General features: G+C 38.4%; 2 protein-coding genes across 2 annotated transcripts in view; both read right to left on the reverse strand.

Moving 5' to 3' along the window:
• The window catches only part of LOC133640798 (zinc finger protein 106-like), a 56,332-nt gene extending 48,956 nt beyond the window's left edge, over positions 1–7,376 (reverse strand). The window contains exons 1-2 of the mRNA XM_062034456.1: positions 7,238–7,376; positions 1,212–1,288 (exon numbers count right to left, since the gene is read on the reverse strand). Of these exons, the coding sequence (XP_061890440.1) occupies positions 1,212–1,286 (75 nt within the window). The 5' untranslated portion in view covers positions 1,287–1,288; positions 7,238–7,376. The remainder of the gene's footprint in view (positions 1–1,211; positions 1,289–7,237) is intronic.
• Positions 7,377–11,305: 3,929 nt separating this feature from the next.
• The window catches only part of pacc1 (proton activated chloride channel 1), a 28,781-nt gene continuing 18,188 nt past the window's right edge, over positions 11,306–21,898 (reverse strand). Inside the window, exons 4-8 of the mRNA XM_062034495.1 lie at positions 20,902–21,056; positions 20,695–20,837; positions 18,208–18,349; positions 18,038–18,145; positions 11,306–17,660 (exon numbers count right to left, since the gene is read on the reverse strand). Of these exons, the coding sequence (XP_061890479.1) occupies positions 17,481–17,660; positions 18,038–18,145; positions 18,208–18,349; positions 20,695–20,837; positions 20,902–21,056 (728 nt within the window). The 3' untranslated portion in view covers positions 11,306–17,480. The remainder of the gene's footprint in view (positions 17,661–18,037; positions 18,146–18,207; positions 18,350–20,694; positions 20,838–20,901; positions 21,057–21,898) is intronic.

Consider the following 21,898-nt stretch of genomic DNA (forward strand, 5'->3'; position numbering starts at 1 on the left):
CTGCGGCCTACCACCATTACCCCGCACTCCCTTCCCTCGGTTGCTAGACATCTGGAGATGTACGTTGTAATATGTAGCTGCGGCCTACCACCATTACCCCGCACTCCCTTCCCTCGGTTGCTGGACATCTGGAGATGTACGTTGTAATATGTAGCTGCGGCCTACCGCCATTACCCCGCACTCCCTTCCCTCTGTTGCTAGACATCTGGAGATGTACGTTGTAATATGTAGCTGCGGCCTACCGCCATTACCCCGCACTCCCTTCCCTCTGTTGCTAGATACCTCGAGATGTACGTTGTAATATGTATATGTGCTTTGCTATGGAGGTTTGTTCCCCACTCCAGACTGGGCCCCCTTAGGAGCCCAGTCAAGATTGTATTTTTTTACTCGGCGTTTTACATTTTTCCCATCTTTTACGGGGCGCCTTGTACACTGTTTGTTTGTCTAATCTTGAACGGGTTTGTACTGAAAACATAGTTTCGTTGTACTTGTGCAATGACAATAAAGACCTATCTATCAATCTATCTATTGTTGGAAGCAGATCAGAATCATATCCATATTTAAGTGCTACTTCTTTCTAAACTCCTATAGTCATATAAAGAATAGCTAGTATTCTTCCTTCTTTTGAGTCTCATAGTAAGGTGTCGGCCTTCTAGATTGGAATGTGTCAGAGTAGAGATAACTCGGAGTAGTCTAAACAACGGGAGTGGGGGCGATGGACAGAGGGAGGATCACGGGACTTCCGTGGGTTTGGGGGAGACCGAGCTAGACCGGGCGAGGGAACGCTGGTGTACTAGATTGGTCTCACGTTGGTCCTCTAAGCTTGGAGAATAAACCACAAAATACCAACTACTGCCTGTTGATTGAATATAAACATCAGCTTACTGCCATAAAAAGAATCTGGGAGAGACTAGCAATTTGAATTCCCCATTGGAGGAATGCTGGTCAACGCAAGACTATCTATCTAGTATGTCCTATAGAAAAAGTGTCCATAAATGAGTGTTTGGCCTAAGAGGTTCCACTCTAGAGCGTGAGTGAAGAATACATGAAGAATGCACCACTCTGGAAGAGAACGAGACGATACTGCTCACAGATGCTACCTGGTGGTGGTTTGAGCACACTGCAGCTAGTCCTGAATAGTCCCACTCAGGATTCTCACAGGAATGAGGCAAAAAATACAAGCTAAGCTACTGTATCTAATGAGAGTTTACCTGCTTGGAGACATGGACCGTCTCACAGAGGATGCACTTCTTGTCTCTGGCCATCTTGACTGGAATTCCCACCATAACTGCCAAAACACAGATGATAACAGCATTTATTCAGTGTAACCTTCACAGTTTAGGATGAACAAAAAGGGTTTAAGTACAGTTAGTTGCGAGTTTAAAATTGTCCAAAGCTCATTTCCTATTAACGGCCACGACCACTTTTTGTCTGCAGCACTTCAACTACCACAAAGGAGTTCAAGTTGGACGCCGACCTAATTTTAGCGCGCTGACGGAGCCACCGAGCAGTGTGCTACTGTTAAGTTTGGCTTCAGGATGACAAAGAAGAAGCTGCCAAAATGCATTGTGGGTCAGCACACATCTTATCTCTGCATATTCTACTAGAATACCCTTATGAGCATTGCATATATATAAATTAAGTACCTACTGTACTGTTTAATTGTAGAAATACCATTTACAAAGCTAAAATATACCAAAACAACCACTTTACTGCTGCCAAAAATGTATTTCATGTAATATTTTGATACTGACACATCTCATCTCTGCATATTTTACTAGAATACCCTTATGGGCATTACATATATCAACATCAAGTACCTGCTGTACTGTTTACTTGTTCAAATACCCTTCAAGTCAGTTTTTGGCAGCTTCAAAGTGGTCGTTTGGGTAGATATTTGCTCTAAAAAGGGTATTTCAATAAGTAAACAGTACAGTAGGTAATTGATGTTGATATATGTAATGCCCATAAGGGTGTTGTACTAAAATATGCAGAGTTAAGATGTGTCAGTATCAAAATATTACTTGAAATCAATTATTGGCGGCAGCAAAGTGGTCGTTTGGGTAGATATTTGCTCTAAAAAGGGTATATCAACAAGTAAACAGTACAGTAGGTACTTGATGTTGATATATGTAATGCTCATAAGGGCATTCTAGTAAAATATGCAGAGTTAAGATGTGTCAGTATCAAAATATTACTTGAAATCAATTTTTGGCAGCAGTAAAGTGGTTGTTTTGGTATATTTTAGCTTTGTAAAGGGTATTTCTACAATTAAACAGTACAGTAAGTACTTAATTTATTTATATGTAATGCTCATAAGGGTATTCTAGTAGAATATGCAGAGATAAGATGTGTCAGTATCAAAATATTACTTGAAATCAATTTTTGGCAGCAGCTATGTGGTCGTTTGTGTAGATATTTGCTCTAAAAAGGGTATATCAACAAGTAAACAGTACAGTAGGTACTTGATGTTGATATATGTAATGCTCATAAGGGTATTCTAGTAAAATATGCAGAGTTAATGTGTCAGTATCAAAATATTACTTGAAATCAATTTTTGGCGGCAGCAAAGTGGTCGTTTGGGTAGATATTTGCTCTAAAAAGGGTATATCCACAAGTTAACAGTACAGTAGGTACTTGATGTTGATATATGTAATGCTCATAAGGGTATTCTAGTAAAATATGCAGAGTTAAGATGTGTCAGTATCAAAATATTACTTGAAATCAATTTTTGGCAGCAGTAAAGTGGTTGTTTTGGTATATTTTAGCTTTGTAAAGAGTATTTCTACAATTAAACAGTACAGTAGGTACTTAATTTATTTATATGTAATGCTCATAAGGGTATTCTAGTAAAATATGCAGAGTTAATGTGTCAGTATCAAAATATTACTTGAAATCAATTTTTGGCGGCAGCAAAGTGGTCGTTTGGGTAGATATTTGCTCTAAAAAGGGTATATCCACAAGTTAACAGTACAGTAGGTACTTGATGTTGATATATGTAATGCTCATAAGGGTATTCTAGTAAAATATGCAGAGTTAAGATGTGTCAGTATCAAAATATTACCTGAAATCAATTTTTGGCAGCAGTAAAGTGGTTGTTTTGGTATATTTTAGCTTTGTAAAGAGTATTTCTACAATTAAACAGTACAGTAGGTACTTAATTTATTTATATGTAATGCTCATAAGGGTATTCTAGTAGAATATGCAGAGATAAGATGTGTCAGTATCAAAATATTACTTGAAATCAATTTTTGGCGGCAGCAAAGTGGTCGTTTGGGTAGATTTTAGGTCTAAAAAGGGTATATCAACAAGTAGACAGTACAGTAGGTACTTGATTTTGATATATGTAATGCTCATAAAGGTATTGCAGTAAGATATGTAGAGTTAAGATGTGTCAGTATCAAAATATTACTTGAAATCAATTTTTGGCAGCAGCAAAGTGGTCGTTTGGGTAGATATTTGCTCTAAAAAGGGTATATCCACAAGTTAACAGTACAGTAGGTACTTGATGTTGATATATGTAATGCTCATAAAGGTATTGTAGTAAGATATGCAGAGTTAAGATGTGTCAGTATCAAAATATTACTTGAAATCAATTTTTGACGGCAGCAAAGTGGTCGTTTGGGTAGATATTTGCTCTAAAAAGGGTATATCAACAAGTAAACAGTACAGTAGGTACTTGATGTTGATATATGTAATGCTCATGAGGGTATTCTTGTAAAATATGCAGCGTTAAGATGTGTCGGTATCAAAATATTACTTGAAATCAATTTTTGGCAGCAGTAAAGTGGTTGTTTTGGTATATTTTAGCTTTGTAAAGGGTATTTCTACAATTAAACAGTACAGTAGGTACTTAATTTATTTATATGTAATGCTCATAAGGGTATTCTAGTAGAATATGCAGAGATAAGATGTGTCAGTAACAAAATATTACTTGAAATTAATTTTTGGCACCAGCAAAGTGGTCGTTTGGGTAGATTTTAGCTCTAAAAAGGGTATATCAACAAGTAGACAGTAGAGTAGGTACTTGATGTTGATATATGTAATGCTCATAAGGGTATTCTAGTAGAATATGCAGAGATAAGATGTGTCAGTATCAAAATATTACTTGAAATTAATTTTTGGCGCCAGCAAAGTGGTCGTTTGGGTAGATTTTAGCTCTAAAAAGGGTATATCAACAAGTAGACAGTACAGTAGGTACTTGATTTTGATATATGTAATGCTCATAAAAGGTATTGTAGTAAGATATGTAGAGTTAAGATGTGTCAGTATCAAAATATTACTTGAAATCAATTTTTGGCAGCAGCAAAGTGGTCGTTTGGGTAGATATTAGCCCTAAAAAGGGTATTTTAACAAGCAAACAGTACAGTAGGTACCGTATTTTCCGGACACGATAAAGACTTAAATAATGTCAAACACGTAGCGTTACAATAACCAGGAAGATAAAGTAATCCGCTTTGGACAGACCAAGCCAAGCAATGCAGGTTCAGAGAGTGGTGCGCGCTCCCGCCAAGGGAATCCATTTTTGGCAGGCAATCACATTTTGGCACAACAGCGGGAAATATAAACAAAACAAAACACCGGCAGGAAGCGATAATCGATTAAAAAAAAATGTTTTGAACTGGAGAAAACAGGGTCGCTAAAAAAAAGAAAAAAATCTACGTCCCGGGGACGCGCGGACTTCCGGAAATGTGCGTCCTTTCTAATTTCAATGTGTAAAAAGACACCAAAAATGCGTTAACGCCAACATTGTGAGAAGGGTCCGTGTGTTCCTACTTTGTGAGAAAAACACCAATTAATAAACCACACATCACATGGACAAAGATAAGACCTTCTGGAGGACAGTTCTGTGGTCAGATGAAAGAAAAATTGAGCTGTTTGGCCACAACACCCAGCAATATGTTTGGAGGAACACCCAGGAGCACCACGCCTACCGTCAAGCATGGTGGTGGTAGTATTATGCTCTGGGCCTGTTTTGCTGCCAATGGAACTGCTGCTTTAAATGGGACACCTCCAAATTCTTCAGGACAGGCTAAAATCATCAGCCCGGAGGTTGGGTCTTGGGCGCAGTTGGGTGGTCCAACAGGACAATGACACACCTCAAAAGTGGTAAAGGAGTGGCTAAATCAGGCTAGAATGAAGGTTTTAGAATGGCCTTCCCAAAGTCCTGACTTAAAGGCCTACTGAAATGATTTTTTTTTTATTTAAACGGGAATAGCAGATCCATTCTATGTGTCATACTTGATCATTTCGCAATATTGCCATATTTTTGCTGAAAGGATTTAGTAGAGAAAATCGACGATAAAGTTTGCAACTTTTGCTCGCTGATAAAAAAAAAAGCCTTGCCTGTAGCGGAAGTAGCGTGACGTCACAGGAGCTAGTATTCCTCACAATTCCCCGTTGTTTACAATGGAGCGAGAGAGATTCGGAGCGACAAAGCGACGATTACCCCATTAATTTGAGCGAGGATGAAAGATTCGTAGATGAGGAACGTTAGAGTGAAGAACTAGAGAGGCAGTGATGGACGTATCTTTTTTCGCTCTGACCGTAACTTAGGTACAAGCTGGCTCATTGGATTCCACACTCTCTCCTTTTTCTATTGTGGATCACGGATTTGTATTTTAAAACCACCTCGGATACTATATCCTCTTGAAAATGAGAGTCGAGCGCGCGAAATGGACATTTAAAGTGACTTTTATCTCCAAGACAATACATTGGTGACACACTTAGCTACTGAGCTAACGTGATAGCATCGTTCTCAAATGAAGATAGAAACAAAAGAAATAAACCCCTGACTGGAAGGATAGACAGAAGATCAACAATACTATTAAACCATGTACATGTAACTACACGGTTAAAAATTCTCAGCCTGGTAAGGCTTAACAATGCTGTTGCTAACGACGCTAAAGCTAATTTAGCAACTTAGCAACCGGACCTCACAGAACTATGATAAAAACATTAGCGCTCCACCTACGCCAGCCAGCCCTCATCTTCCCATCAACAGCCGTGCTCACCTGCGTTCCAGCGATCGACGGCGCGACGAAGGACTTCATCCGTGGGTTTGGCGGCAAGCATTGGCTAGGCGTCTGCTAAGTAAGTAGTCCTCGTTGTGTTGCTGTAAGTATTGTACTTAGCCGCTAATACACCGATCGATCCCACCTACAACGCTTTCTTCTTTGCAGCCTCCATTGTTCATTAAACAAATTGCAAAAGATTCACCAACACAGATGTCCAGAATACTGTGGAATTTTGTCGAAGAAAACAAGAGGTTTTTGTATGGGGTCCGATGGGGTCCAACCACTTCCGTGGATTTTGTGACGTCACGCGCATAAATCATATCCAAAGGAGTTTTTCAACCGGAAGTGTGGCGGGAATTTTAAAATGTCACTTTATAAGTTAACCCGGCCGTATTGGCATGTGTTGCAATGTTAAGATTTCATCATTGATATATAAACTATCAGACTGCGTTTAAGTCAGTAGTCCTGACTTAAACGTGTGGACAATGCTGAAGAAACAAGTGGCGTTGAAGCGCATGCGCGCGCATGCTCAGTAGCGTTGTGTGGCAATTTTATTTTTTTTAAGGGTAGCACATTTTCTTCAGATCACAACAAAGTGATTCTTCGGCCATGACATGTGCAGTGACGCATCCACGACAACATTAATAGAGCGAATGAATGTGAAGATTAATAAAATTGTTAACAAAAACTGAGCCAAATCGTTGTGTTTAAAGCACAAGTCGACAACAAATAGGGACACAAGCAAGACGTTGTACTTCGCTATAAGGGACTTAACTATCTGTCCGTCCATTTTTCTACCGCTTGTCCCGTTCGGGGTTCAACTATAAAATGTTTTATAGCAGTTTCCTGCTCGCATTAGTACACTCGCACGACAAAATGTTGACTTATATCCTCCTCCACTAGAGACTTGTAGCGGTTTGTTTATGTTAGCCCGTAAGCTAGCAGCGGCGAGTATGTGAGCAAAACCCTGCAAATACTTCACAGAATATACCTTCTAAAGCGCTTCCAGTCGCTCAAACAAGCTATTATGAACCCTACGAACAACTATTTGTTTATGTTTGACGTCAAGTGTTCGCCTCGAATCAAAACCTAAGCGAGCTAGCCAGCTAACAATGCTAGCCCGCGTAACTAAGGTAACCAGAGCGCGGTGAACGCAACACCACGCGAAAACGCCAATATTTGCGTACATTTAAACGGGGAGGGGGGTGATAAAGTGCTACCTTTATGACGTCCGTGTTTGTTCGAGACTCCAAGTTGTCTCCTCCGGCGATGAAGCTAGCATCCTCCTCCGGACTCCCTTGCGTGAGGACCCGGCCTGGCCCCGGCCACGGAAGCCGCGTTCAAGGGCGTTGGTCACGGTGGGAAAGGAGACGCTCACTACGGCAAATGCGTATGAGCGAGGTCAAACACAACACAAGTCTGTGGTCAAGATGTCTCTGCTGGCCTAACATAACCAGAAATCATCATCATGATTAAAGATTACATTATTTTTTAATTTACACTACCTAAATATGTAGAATTATTCATATTATCTTCATGTCACATTATGCTCCTTCCAGTGCTGTTGTTTTTAGTTTGTATCCAATCAGAATTCAGCTATCTTATGTTGCCATGCTGTACCAAATCTGCCCGAGGACTTCACAATCAACATTGCGGGCGTCTGTTAAGTGAACGGGGACATACATACACCCATACATCCATCCATCCATTTTCTTACGCTTATCCGAGGTCGGGTCGCGGGGGCAGCAGCCTAAGCAGGGAAGCCCAGACTTCCCTCTCCCCAGCCACTTCGTCCAGCTCCTCCCGGGGGATCCCGAGGTGTTCCCAGGCCAGCCGGGAGACTTGATTGATTGATTGATTGATTATTTTATTAGTAGATTACACAGTACAGTACATATTTCATACAATTGACCACTAAATGGTAACACCCGAATAAGTTTTTCCAAATTGTTTAAGTCAGGGTCCACGTTAATCATTTCATGGTAAAAACATAGTCTTCCCAACGTGTCCTGGGTCTTCCCCGTGGCCTCCTGCCGGTCGGACGTGCCCCAAACCACCTCCCTAGGGAGGCGTTCGGGTGGCGTCCTGCCCAGATGCCCGAACCACCTCATCTGGCTCCTCATACAGTTGATAGATAATTGCGATAGCCAATCAGATCACCAGTTGTTGTCAGCAAGGCCTCCCCGATGGCCTCACGTTGAACGCGTCCTGTGATTGGATACTCACCTAGGGCCGTTAGCGGAGGAATTTGAGAACACATACAGTTGATAGACAGTTGCGTTAGACAATCAGATCACGGGTTGTTGACAGTAGCCTATCCAGGTAGCCCGATGTTAACGAGACTGTGATTGGATACTCACTTGTCACTCCAAAGTGAGTAACCAATCACAAGTTTCAATTTAGCAGGAAGCAGGAAGTGTTGCGCCGTAGCCAGACCGGGCTAGCAGAGAAGGAGTGTCATTATGTTAGATCCACTATGGACTGGACTCTCACACTATTATGTTAGATCCACTATGGACTGGACTCTCACTATTATGTTAGATCCACTATGGACTGGACTCTCACTATTATGTTGGATCCACTATGGAGTGGACTCTCACACTATTATGTTAGATCCACTATGGACTGGACTCTCACTATTATGTTAGATCCACTATGAACTGGACTCTCACACTATTATGTTAGATCCACTATGGACGGGACTCTCACTATTATGTTAGATCCACTATGGACTGGACTCTCACACTATTATGTTAGATCCACTATGGACTGGACTCTCACACTATTATGTTGGATCCACTATGGACTGGACTCACACTATTATGTTAGATCCACAATGGACTGGACTCTCACACTATTATGTTAGATCCACTATGGACTGGACTCTCACACTATTATGTTAGATCCACTATGGACTGGACTCTCACACTATTATGTTAGATCCACTATGGACTGGACTCTCACACTATTATGTTGGATCCACTATGGACTGGACTCTCACACTATTATGTTAGATCCACTATGGACTGGACTCTCACACTATTATGTTAGATCCACTATGGACTGGACTCTCACACTATTATGTTAGATCCACTATGGACTGGACTCTCACACTATTATGTTAGATCCACTATGGACTGGACTCTCACACTATTATGTTAGATCCACTATGGACTGGACTCTCACTATTATGTTAGATCCACTATGGACTGGACTCTCACACTATTATGTTAGATCCACTATGGACTGGACTCTCACACTATTATGTTAGATCCACTATGGACTGGACTCTCACTATTATGTTAGATCCACTATGGACTGGACTCTCACACTATTATGTTGGATCCACTATGGACTGGACTCCCACTATTATGTTAGATCCACTATGGACTGGACTCTCACTATTATGTTAGATCCACTATGGACTGGACTCTCACACTATTATGTTGGATCCACTATGGACTGGACTCCCACTATTATGTTAGATCCACTATGGACTGGATTCCCACTATTATGTTAGATCCACTATGGACTGGACTCTCACACTATTATGTTGGATCCACTATGGACTGGACTCTCACTATTATGTTAGATCCACTATGGACTGGACTCTCACTATTATGTTAGATCCACTATGGACTGGACTTTCCCAATAATATGTAATACTCACTACAAATATTTGTTTATTTTCATTACACAGACACAGTTCAAGTCCTTTCAACATCCTTTAACAAATAATCACAACATTAAAAGACTGTCCAGACAGTACAGAAATTAACAGCAGATCACTCGACTACAAAAGGGGTCAAACTCAAGGCCCGGGGGCCACATCCGGCCCGCCACCTCATTTTTATTTGGCCCTGGAAAGCCTGGAAATAACATGCGTCATTAAAGTACTTTATATTTTCTCACTAAATGTATTAGTTCTTTCCATTTGGACAGAAAAAAATACATGTACTCAATGCAATCGCATATTTTTTAAACATAAATATTATAATGTAACAAATATACATTCAAACAATGTTTTTGTTGAACTCGAAATAAATACTTTTTATCGGCTTGACTTATGATTTCAAAGCAAGTTATTCATCAAATCTTCAAATGTCATAGATTTTACAGCGACTTTATGAAATTTACTGTGGTTTTACAGCATTTTACTGTACATGAAAAAACAGTACCACTGTTTTTTGACCATAGAACTGCCATTTTTTTTACTGTAAAAAAACAGTGGTACTGTTATGCTAGACACAATAGTACACAGTGAGTTTTTACAGTAAAATCCGGCAGCTAAGTTGCCAGAATTTTACTGTAAAAATGCAGTTTTAAATTTACAGTAAAAAAAACCTGTAAATTTTACCATAAAATTCTATCAACTGAACTGCCAGTTTTGTTCCGTGAAAAACAGTGGTACTGTTTTTTTCCATTTACAGGAACATGCTGAAAAAAACACTGTAAATTTTACGGTAAAAAATTTTTATATATAAAAAAAAAAAAATTTTTTTTTTTTTTTTTACATAAATAAATACAATCATGTGTGCTTACGGATTGTATCCCTGCAGACTGTATTGATCTATATTGATATAGAATGTATATATTGTGTTTTTTATGTTGATTTCATTAAAAAAAAAAAAAAAAAGTTTTTTTTTTTTTTTAATTCTTGTGCGGCCCGATACCAATCGGTCCGCAGACCGGTACCGGGCCGCAGCCCGGTGGTTGGGGACCACTGGTTTTTACGGTAAAATCCGGCAGCTAAGTTGCCAGAATTTTACTGTAAAAATGCAGTTTTAAATTTACATTAAAAAAAACTCTGTAAATTTTCCAGTAAAATTCTATCAACTGAGCTGCCAGTTTTGTTCCGTGAAAAACAGTGGTACTGTTATTTTCCATTTACAGTAACATGCTGAAAAAAACACTGTACATTTTACGGTAAAATTTTTGCGACTGACCTGTCAGGTTTTTACTGTAAAAAAAACCGTGGTACTGTTTTGCTAGTCACAATAGTACACGGTAAAATCTACAGTTGTCGTTTTTACCAGTGGTCCCCAACCTTTTTGTAGCTGCGGACCGGTCAAATTTAAAAAAAAAAAAAAAAAAAAAAAATTTAATTTTTTTTTTTTAACATAAATAAATACAATCATGTGTGCTTACGGACTGTATCCCTGCAGACTGTATTGATCTATATTGATATAGAATGTATATATTGTGTTTTTTATGTTGATTTCATTTAAAAAAAAAAAAAAAAAAAAAAAAAAAAAAAAAAAAAAATTTTTTTTTTTTATTCTTGTGCGGCCCGGTACCAATGCCCGGTGGTTGGGGACCACTGGTTTTTACGGTAAAATCCGGCAGCTAAGTTGCCAGAAATTTTACTGTAAAAATGCAGTTTTATATTTACAGTAAAAAAAACTCTGTAAATTTTCCAGTAAAATTCTATCAACTGAGCTGCCAGTTTTGTTCCGTGAAAAACACTGGCACTGTTTTTTTCCATTTACAGTAACATGCTGAAAAAAACACTGTAAATTTTACGCTAACATTTTTGCGACTGACCTGTCAGGTTTTTTACTGTAAAATTTTTTACATCGTTGTACATAAAAATAAAAATAAATCATCAAATGCATAGGCAATTGTGTAATATCATCCAGTGTTAGGAGTGGCCCTCAATTAAAACCAGTTTGACACCTCTGCTCTACTAAAACAAAACTAGTGCAAACTACCATTATATTGCTTAATCAATACACAAAAGATGATTGGCGATGTATTAAATACAAATGTTTTGGGATCAAGGCTACAAACATGAGCAACATACAGTAAAATCAACAAAAACAATAAACATTTTCAGTGTCTTTCAGCAAAATATGTGCATAAAACTGCCTGGAATGGATGTGGAAAGAAATGCCTCTGATTTTGAAATGTAAATAGATGAAGCAATTCCTGAAGGAATTGCGTGTGAATGCTCCAATGCTGAAGTTGAAGTGAAATGCTGACAGAATGTAGTATGAATGTAAGAATAGTTTGAATGTTGAAGAGTTTGAATTTCCAGGAAAACCGGAATTTGGTTTGGAATTTGGGAAAAGTGTTAGTTTGAATGTGCAGGATGATTGGAATGTGTTGATGTTGGAATGGTTTGAAGAGGTTGAAAAATGTGGGAATTGTGTAACTTGGAAAAATTACCCAACAATGGGAACTTCCTGGAAATTTGGGAATTTTGGAAAAGCGGGATTTGTTGAAAATGATTAGGAACATGAATGTCCTGAATGAGTTGAATTGGTTGGTGTTGGAATTGTTTAAATCGGTCAAGAAATGTTGAAGTAGTAACAGTTTTTTAATTGAGAAATGGCATTAGGGAACTTCGGGAAAAACGGGAATTTTTCAAGTTCTTAAACCAACTTGTTTTATTGTCCTGACTAAGAGGAATGTTTTGACGGTGGAACGGTTGAAATGGTTTGAAAAATGTGAAAGGAATCATCGCACTAAAAAAGGTTGGAAATAATGTTAGAAAAACACAGGAATTCCTGGAAATTCCTGGTTGTTTACATTTCCAGGATAAGTTGAATGTGTTGAAGGTGGGATGGTTTGAATAGGTTGAAAAATGTGGCAATTGTGGAACTTTGAAAAATGGATAATTCATTTTGAATGGGAAAAATGTCCCTAAAGACTGGGGATTTTTGGAAATCCGGGAATTTTTAAAAATATTTGTTGAAAAAGAGCACACAATTCATGAACAGGCTGAATATTTTGAAGTTGGAACGGTTTGAATCGGATAAAAAAATGTGGGAGTTGTGGAATTTTGAAAAATGTTCCATTCATTTCAATAGGAATTTCCTGGAAATTTGGGAATTTCGGGAAAAGAGGGAATTTTGGGGAAAATGCTAAAACATGTCAATGTTCTGAATGAGTTGAAATGGTTGGTGTTGGAATCTTTCAAATCGGTCGAGAAATGTTGAAGTCGTAAAATTTCTATTTGAGAAATGGTTTTACTGATTTCCTAGAAAACCGGGAATTTATTAAGTTCTTAAACCAACTTGGTTTTTTGTCCTGACTAAGAGGAATGTTTTGACAGTGGAACGGTTGAAATGGGTTAAAAAATGTGAAAGGAGTCATCGCACTAAAAAAAGGTTGGAAATTAGGTTAGAAAAAACCCAGGAATTCCTGGAAATTTGTAGAACGAGGAAATTTCTAGGATGAGTTGAATGTGTTGAAGGTGAAATGGTTTGAATCGGTTAAAAAATGTGGGAATTGTGGAAGTTTGAAAAATGGATAATTCATTTTGAATGGTGAAAATGTCCCTAAAAACTTGGAATTCTCAGAAATCCGGGAATTTTTTTTGTAATTGTTGAAAGGGAGCACACAATTCCTGAACATGCTGAATATTTTGAAGTTCGAACAGTTTGAATCGGATAAAAAATGGGGGAGTTGTGGAACTTTGAAAAATGTCCCATTTATTTCAATGGGAATTTCATGCAAATTTGGGAATTTCGGGAAAGGAGGGAATTTTTTGGAAAATGTTAAAAAACGTGAATGTTCTGAATGAGTTGAAATGGTTGGTGTTGGAATTTTTCGAATCGATCGAGAAATGTTGAAGTAGTAACATTTTTAATTGAGAAATGGTTTTACAGGATTCCTGGAAAACCGGGAATTTTTCCAGTTCAAAAACAACTTTGTTTTTTGTCCTCATTAAGAGAAATGATTTGACGGTGAAACGGCTGAAGTGGGTTGAAAAATGTGAAAGGAGTAGTCAACAGAAAAAAGAGTGGAAAATGTGATTGATAAAACGGGAATTCTGGGAATTCCTGCAATTTATTTGAACTTGGAAAAATGATAGTTTGAATGTCCAGGATGAGTGGAATATGTTGAACGTGGAACGATTTGAATTGGTTGAAAAATGTGGAAATGGTGGAAGTTTGAAAAATGGACAATTCATTTTGAATGGGAAAAATGTCCCTAAAGACTGGGAATTTTCGGAAATCCGGGATTTTTTTTATAATTGTTGAAAGGGAGCACACAATTCCTGAACGCGTGGAATATTTTGAAGTTGGAAGGGTTTGAATCGAATAAAAAATGTGGGAGTTGTGGAACTTTGAAAAATGTCCCATTCATGGGAATTTCCTGCAGATTTGGGAAGTTCGGGAAAAGAGGGAATTCTTTGGAAAACGTGAAAAAGTTTGAATGTTCTGAATGAGTTGAAATGGTTGGTGTTGGAATTTTTCAATTCGGTCGAGAAATGTTGAAGTAGTAACATTTTTAATTGAGAAATGGTGTTACGGAATTCCTGGAATTTCGGGAAAACTGAGAATTCTTCCAGTTCAAAAAACAACTTCTTTTTTTAGTCCTGATTAGGAGGAATTTTTTGACGGTGGAACGGTTGAAGTGGGTTGAAAAATATGGGAGGAGTAGTCGCCAGAAAAAAGGGTGAAAATAGGGTGTGGAGAACTGGGAATTCCTGGAATTTATTTGAACTTGGAAAAATTATAGTTTGAATGTCCAGGATGAGTGGAATATGTTGAACGTGGAACGATTTGAATCCGTTGAAAAATGTGGAAGTTTGAAAAATGGCCAATTCATTTTGAATGGGAAAAATGTCCCTAAAGACTGGGAATTTTCGGAAATCCGGGATTTTTTTTATAATTGTTGAAAGGGAGCACACAATTCCTGAACAAGCGGGATATTTTGAAGTTGGAAGGGTTTGAATCGAATAAAAAATGTGGGAGATGTGGAACTTTGAAAAATGTCCCATTCATGGGAATTTCCTGCAGATTTGGGAAGTTCGGGAAAAGAGGGAATTCTTTGGAAAACGTGAAAAAGTTTGAATGTTCTAAATGAGTTGAAATGGTTGGTGTTGGAATTTTTCAATTCGGTCGAGAAATGTTGAAGTAGTAACATTTTTAATTGAGAAATGGTGCTACGGAATTCCTGGAATTTCGGGAAAACTGGGAATTTTTCCAGTTCAAAAACCAACTTATTTTTGTTGTCCTGATTAAGAGGAATGTTTTGACGGTGGAACGGTTGAAGTGGGTTGAAAAATGTGGGAGGAGTAGTCGCCAGAAAAAAGGGTGAAAATAAGGTGTGGAAAACTGGGAATTCTGGGAATTCCTGGAATTTATTTGAACTTGGAAAAATTATAGTTTGAATGTCCAGGATGAGTGGAATATGTTGAACGTGGAACGATTTGAATCGGTTGAAAAATGTGGTAAAATGGTGGAAGTTTGAAAAATGGCCAATTCATTTTGAATGGGAAAAATGTCCCGGAAAACCTGGAATTCTGGGAAATCTGGGAATTTTTGGAATTTTTCAAGGGAAAGCCTGCGACTCCCGAATAGGCTGAAGTTTGAAGTTGGAACGGTTTGAATCAGATAAAAAATGTGGCAGTTGTGGAACTTTGAAGAATGTCCCATTGACTTCAATGGGAATTTCTCCAAAATGTGGGGATTTCGGGAAAAGTTTCGTACAAAAAACCTTGAATGATCTGAATGAGTTGAAATGGTTGGTGTTGGAATTTTACAAGTCGGTCGAGAAATGTCGAAGTAGTAACATGTTGAATTGAGAAATGGTATTACGGAATTCCTGGAATTTCGGGAATTTTTCGAGTTAAAAAAACTACTTTGTTTTTTGTCCTGATTAAGAGGAATGTTTTGACGGTGGAACGGTTGAAATGCGTTGAAAAATGTGGAAGGAGTAGTCGCCAGAAAAAAGGGTGAAAATAGGGCTTTGGAAAAACAGGGAATTCTGGAAAATCCTGGAATTTTTTTTTACTTGGAAAGAAGATAGTTAAAATTTCAAGGATGGTGGAATGTGTTGAAGGTGGAACGATTTGAATCGGTTGAAAAATGTGGAAATGGTGGAAGTTTGAAAAATGGCCAATTCATTTTGAATGGGAAAAATGTCCCGGAAAACCTGGAATTCTGGGAAATCTGGGAATTTTTGGAATTTTTTAAGGGAAAGCCCGCGATTCCCGAACAGGCTGAACAGTTTGAAGTTGGAACGGTTTGAATCAGATAAAAAATGTGGCAGTTGTGGAACTTTGAAGAATGTCCCATTGACTTCAATGGGAATTTCCCAAAAATTTGGGAATTTCGGGAAAAGTTTCGTACAAAAAACCTTGAATGGTCTGAATGAGTTGAAATGGTTGGTGTTGGAATTTTACAAGTCGGTCGAGAAATGTCGAAGTAGTAACATTTTTAATTGAGAAATGGTGTTACGGAATTCCTGGAATTTCGGGAAAACTGGGAATTTTTCCAGTTCAAAAAACAACTTCTTTTTTTTTTTCCTGATTAAGATGAATGTTTTGACGGTGGAACGGTTGAAGTGGGTTGAAAAATGTGGGAGGAGTAGTCGCCAGAAAAAAGGGTGAAAATAAGGTGTGGAAAACTGGGAATTCTGGGAATTCCTGGAATTTATTTGAACTAGGAAAAATTATAGTTTGAATGTCCAGAATGAGTGGAATATGTTGAACGTGGAACGATTTGAATCCGTTGAAAAATGTGGAAATGGTGGAAGTTTGAAAAATGGCCAATTCATTTTGAATGGGAAAAATGTCCCGGAAAACCTGGAATTCTGGGAAATCTGGGAATTTTTGGGATTTGTCAAGGGAAAGCCTGCAATTCCCGAATAGGCTGAACAGTTTGAAGTTGGAACGGTTTGAATCAGATAAAAAATGTGGCAGTTGTGGAACTTTGAAGAATGTCCCATTGACTTCAATGGGAATTTCCCAAAATGTGGGAATTTCGGGAAAAGTTTCGTACAAAAAAAACTTGAATGGTCTGAATGAGTTGAAATGGTTGGTGTTGGAATTTTTCAATTCGGTCGAGAAATGTTGAAGTAGTAACATTTTTAATTGAGAAATGGTATTACGGAATTCCTGGAATTTCGGGAATTTTTCGAGTGAAAAAAACTACTTTGTTTTTTGTCCTGATTAAGAGGAATGTTTTGACGGTGGAACGGTTGAAATGCGTTGAAAAATGTGGAAGGAGTAGTCGCCAGAAAAAAGGGTGAAAATAGGGCTTTGGAAAAACAGGAATTCTGGAAAATCCTGGAATTTTTTTTAACTTGGAAAGAAGATAGTTAAAATTTCAAGGATGGTGGAATGTGTTGAAGGTGGAACGATTTGAATCGGTTGAAAAATGTGGAAATGGTGGAAGTTTGAAAAATGGCCAATTCATTTTGAATGGGAAAAATGTCCCGGAAAACCTGGAATTCTGGGAAATCTGGGAATTTTTGGAATCTGTCTAGGGAAAGCCCGCGATTCCCGAATAGGCTGAACAGTTTGAAGTTGGAACGGTTTGAATCGGATGAAAAATGTGGAAGGTAGAGCGCGCCAAAATCTGGAGAATAATAATAATAATAAATAGAAGAATTTTGGTGTAGAAAAGCATGTGTGAATGTTGTGGAGCGTTCACACAACTATTGCCTGAGTGTCCCCCCCAGCCCCCCTTTTAAAAAAAAATAGTGGTCTGGATGAGCGTAACACAATCACTTGGGTGAACTCTCCTCCGTGACGGGACTCAGCTCCCTGGCTTTGTGCCTCTGGTGCCTCTTGCGCATCCTGATGATCCACTGCACGCTGAGTTTGGCAAAGTTGGCCGCCTTGAAGAAGGCCATAAAAACGCCACACAGAATGGCCACCGAGCTCCATGCGTTTGCGGTCACGATCTGGGAAGAAAGGCATCTTTTCTTTGAACTGTTTTGTGACCGAGTGCAACAGCTTTTTACGACCCCATCTCCCCTTCGAAACAGCTGTTGCTATGCAATCAGGGAACGTCCCAATAAAAGAGGAGGCGTGTAACCATTTCGTCAGAGCGTGGTGGAAGACCGTACAAGAGTACAGCCCAGACGTTTCTCCTCATGAGCCAAATTGAATCCTGTCTCTGTTTAATTCCTTGCTTCTTGTCTGTTTAATAGATGTCATCGGTGTTTGAACCTGACAAGTACTGTTCCAAAATATCCACAGTTGTACAACCTTCTAAAAAAAGGCCCCAGTCTTCTTTGCGTTTGAGGTAAATAGCGTCCCCAGCTATAATTACACCTACCAGTCGAATTTCTTGCATGAAAGGATCCCGCCACTCAAAAACCGCAAAGAAGAGCTGGTTGCTTCTCTCGGGTTCGGGCCTCTTGTCGTTGAATTTGACCACAGCCGACTGGAAGACAATGGGCGATCATTAGGACTGAAGCTGTGGACCAACGTCTTGTACGTACGCACCTCTTGGCGAAACTCCACAGATTCGTTGCTCTTCCCCGAAGTCCTGACTAAAGACATCTTGACCCAGGTTCGGAATCCCCCAGAGAAGGTCCACATGGAGTAATTCCTCTCACAGTCCCTCATGAACTGGGATTTATTCCGACTGGAGATAGAGTGGCAAGTTATCATCTAGACCAGTGCTTGTCAAACTTTTGTCACCATGGACCACCTCAGAAAACCCTTGGCTCTCCAAGTACCATCACATTGACCCACATTAAAATACAGTCGCATAGTAGGCCTAAGTATTCATTAAAAACGAGGCAAATGTTTTATCTACCAAGTATATTTAATCTTTTTAGACACTGTTGAACAATAACCCTATGATTGAATACAGGACAATAAAACACTGAATTGAGATAATGAATCAAACATTTGGCGTACCACTGGTGGTACATTTTCCACAGTTTGAGAATCCCTGGTCTAAGTTACTTACTGGGCTCGATTTACTAACCTATCTATCTAACTAGTTATGGGCCTGCTGCGAAGCAATTATTTTCATTGTATGTGTGTGAGATAATCATTCGTCAGTTGTTTATGTGAAAGTGTTTCAGTAGTGTTTATGAGAGAATTTCAGTAATGTGAGTGAGAGGATTTCAGTAGTGTTGATGAGAGCATTTCAGTAGTGTGTAGGAAATTATTTCAGTAGTGTGTGTGAGAGCATTTCAGTAGTGTGTGTATGAAATGATTTTAGTAGTGTGTATGAGAGGATTTCAGTAGTGTGTATGAGAGGATTTCAGTAGTGTGTAGGAGAGAAGAAAAAAATCTATAGTTTGTATAAGAGGATTTCAGTAGTGTGTATGAGAGAAAAAAACAGTAGTGTGTATGAGAGTATTTCAGTGGTGTGTATGATTGTATGAGAGTATTTCAGTAGTGTGTATTAGAGGATTTCAGCAGTTTGTATGAGAGGATTTCAGTAGTGTGTATGAGAGAAGAAAAAAATCTATAATTTGTATGAGAGTATTTCAGTAGTGTATGAGAGAAAACATTTTAGTAGTGTGTATGAGAGAAAAAACAGTGTGTATGAGAGTATTTCAGTAGTGTGTAGGAGAGAAAAAAAATCTATAATTTGTATAAGAGGATTTCAGTAGTGTGTATAAGAGAAAAAACAGTAGTGCGTATGAGAGTATTTCAGTAGTGTGTATGACAGAAAACATTTCAGTAGTGTGTATGAGAGGATTTCAGTAGTGTGCATGAGAGGATTTCAGTAGTGCATAGGAGAGAAAAAAAATCTATAGTTTGTATGAGAGAAAAAAACAGTAGTGTGTATGAGAGTATTTCAGTGGTGTGTATGATTGTATGAGAGTATTTCAGTAGTGTGTATTAGAGGATTTCAGCAGTTTGTATGAGAGGATTTCAGTAGTGTGTATGAGAGAAGAAAAAAATCTATAATTTGTATGAGAGTTTTTCAGTAGTGTATGAGAGAAAACATTTTAGTAGTGTGTATGAGAGAAAAAACAGTGTGTATGAGAGTATTTCAGTAGTGTGTAGGAGAGAAAAAACAGTGTGTATGAGAGTATTTCAGTAGTGTGTAGGAGAGAAAAAAAATCTATAATTTGTATAAGAGGATTTCAGTAGTGTGTATAAGAGAAAAAACAGTAGTGCGTATGAGAGTATTTCAGTAGTGTGTATGACAGAAAACATTTCAGTAGTGTGTATGAGAGGATTTCAGTAGTGTGCATGAGAGGATTTCAGTAGTGCATAAGAGAGAAAAAAAATCTATAGTTTGTACAAGAGGATTTCAGTAGTGTGAATGAGAGAAAAAACAGTAGTGTGTATGAGAGTATTTCAGTAGTGTGTATGATTGTATGAGAGTATTTCAGTAGTGTATGAGAGAAAACATTTTAGTAGTGTGTAAGAGAGAAAAAACAGTAGTGTGTATGAGAGTAGTTCAGTAGTGTGTAGGAGAGAAAAAAACAGTAGTGTGTATGAGAGTATTTCAGTAGTGTGTATGATTGAATGAGAGTATTTCAGTAGTGTGTATGAGAGAAATCATTTCAGTAGTGAGTATGAGAGAGAGAAAAAAAAGTAGTGCATATGAGAGGATTTCAGTAGTGTGTAGGAGAGAAAAAAATCTATAGTTTGTATAAGAGGATTTCAGTAGTGTGTATGAGAGAAAAAACAGTAGTGTGCATGAGAGCATGAGAGTATTTCAGTAGTATGTATGATTGTATGAGAGTATTTCAGTAGTGTGTATGAGACAAACCATTTCAGTAGTGTGTATGAGAGGAAAAAATTAAGTAGTGTGAATGAAAGGATTTCAGTAGTGTGGATGAGAGGGGAAAAACATCAAGAAAGGAAAACAATGCTATTTTGATCCGTCATTATTAGCACAACATAGCAGTAAGCTGCAATAGTGGTAAATAGCAAACTGCTCAGTCAGCAATAATGAGTTGTTTGCCAAGTGTAGCACCAAGAACAACACAGGTGGATAAAGCTACCAGACATTACCTGTCTGCGAGGTCGCTAAAGTTGGCGAACAGCATGTACGTGATGGCGCTGAAGTCCTCCTCTGTTTCGTTCTGACTGAACTGCATGAAGATCAGCTCCTTGTTCCTGACGTCCGAGGGGCCACGGACCACCAGCGCCTTCTTCTGCCACGCCAACCGTTAGCGTCATGTTGCCGTCGAGAGGATGCCGCGACACGTCGGGACTGACCTGTGTTCCATTGGTGAAGGGTCCCAAGTAGGTCACCTCCTTGATGACGCAGTCCCCCGCCTGGGGCTTGCCGGGGTCCACCAGAGGCGGGACGCGGTCATGGTCGTGGTGGCGACAGCTCAGCAGCTGCGCGTTGCCCGGGTACAGAGCGATACCTGCAGCCACGGAAGGAAGCAGCAGGAAATATACATCACAACTCATTTGGTGTCATCCAAGTGTGACACATATTCATACTGACCTCTTATGCCTGGTTCACACCAACGGCGCTTTAAAGCGGCGAGCAAAGCGCCGTCATTTTTGTCAATTTTTCCACGAATATCCCGATCTCCGAAGTAATGTTATGCTTTGATACGCTCTGATACGAATTAGTTGCCGCTTTGGGGGGGACGAATTACCGTTCCTCACGATTTGATGCCGCTTTGATACGCTTTAAATCACGTTTTATTACGCTTTATTGAACTTTATTATGCTTTGATGCGATCCCGACGCTTTAAATCAGGCTCTGACACGATTATCAAGCTCTGTTGTGCATTGGAATTATGTGTCATGAACATTATGAACACTAATTTGTAATAATGACTTTGAAATGTGATATTGTTATGTAATTATGTGCAATTTGGAAGATGCTGTGATTATTATTTTGTGAATTTGATGAATAAATTGCGTGCGCACACATAATATAATAAAAAAGAGAAATGTGATAAACAAATAAGTTAAAAAAAATGTGAAAAACTCAGTATACTGTTTTCCACACATTTTTTATATTCATTTATTTTTTCAATTTCTCTTTTTTTCCCGTTATATTATGTTTATTATTTATTATGTTTTATATTCATTTGTTTTTTCAATTTCTCTTCTTTTTTCGTTATATTATGTTTATTATTTATTATTTATTATGTTTTATATTCATTTATTTTTTCAATTTCTCTTTTTTTCCCCGTTATATTATGTTTATTATTTATTATTTATTATGTTTTATATTCATTTGTTTTTTCAA

Source organism: Entelurus aequoreus, linkage group LG23, assembly GCF_033978785.1.
Source record: "Entelurus aequoreus isolate RoL-2023_Sb linkage group LG23, RoL_Eaeq_v1.1, whole genome shotgun sequence".
NCBI classification, from domain to species: domain Eukaryota; kingdom Metazoa; phylum Chordata; class Actinopteri; order Syngnathiformes; family Syngnathidae; genus Entelurus; species Entelurus aequoreus.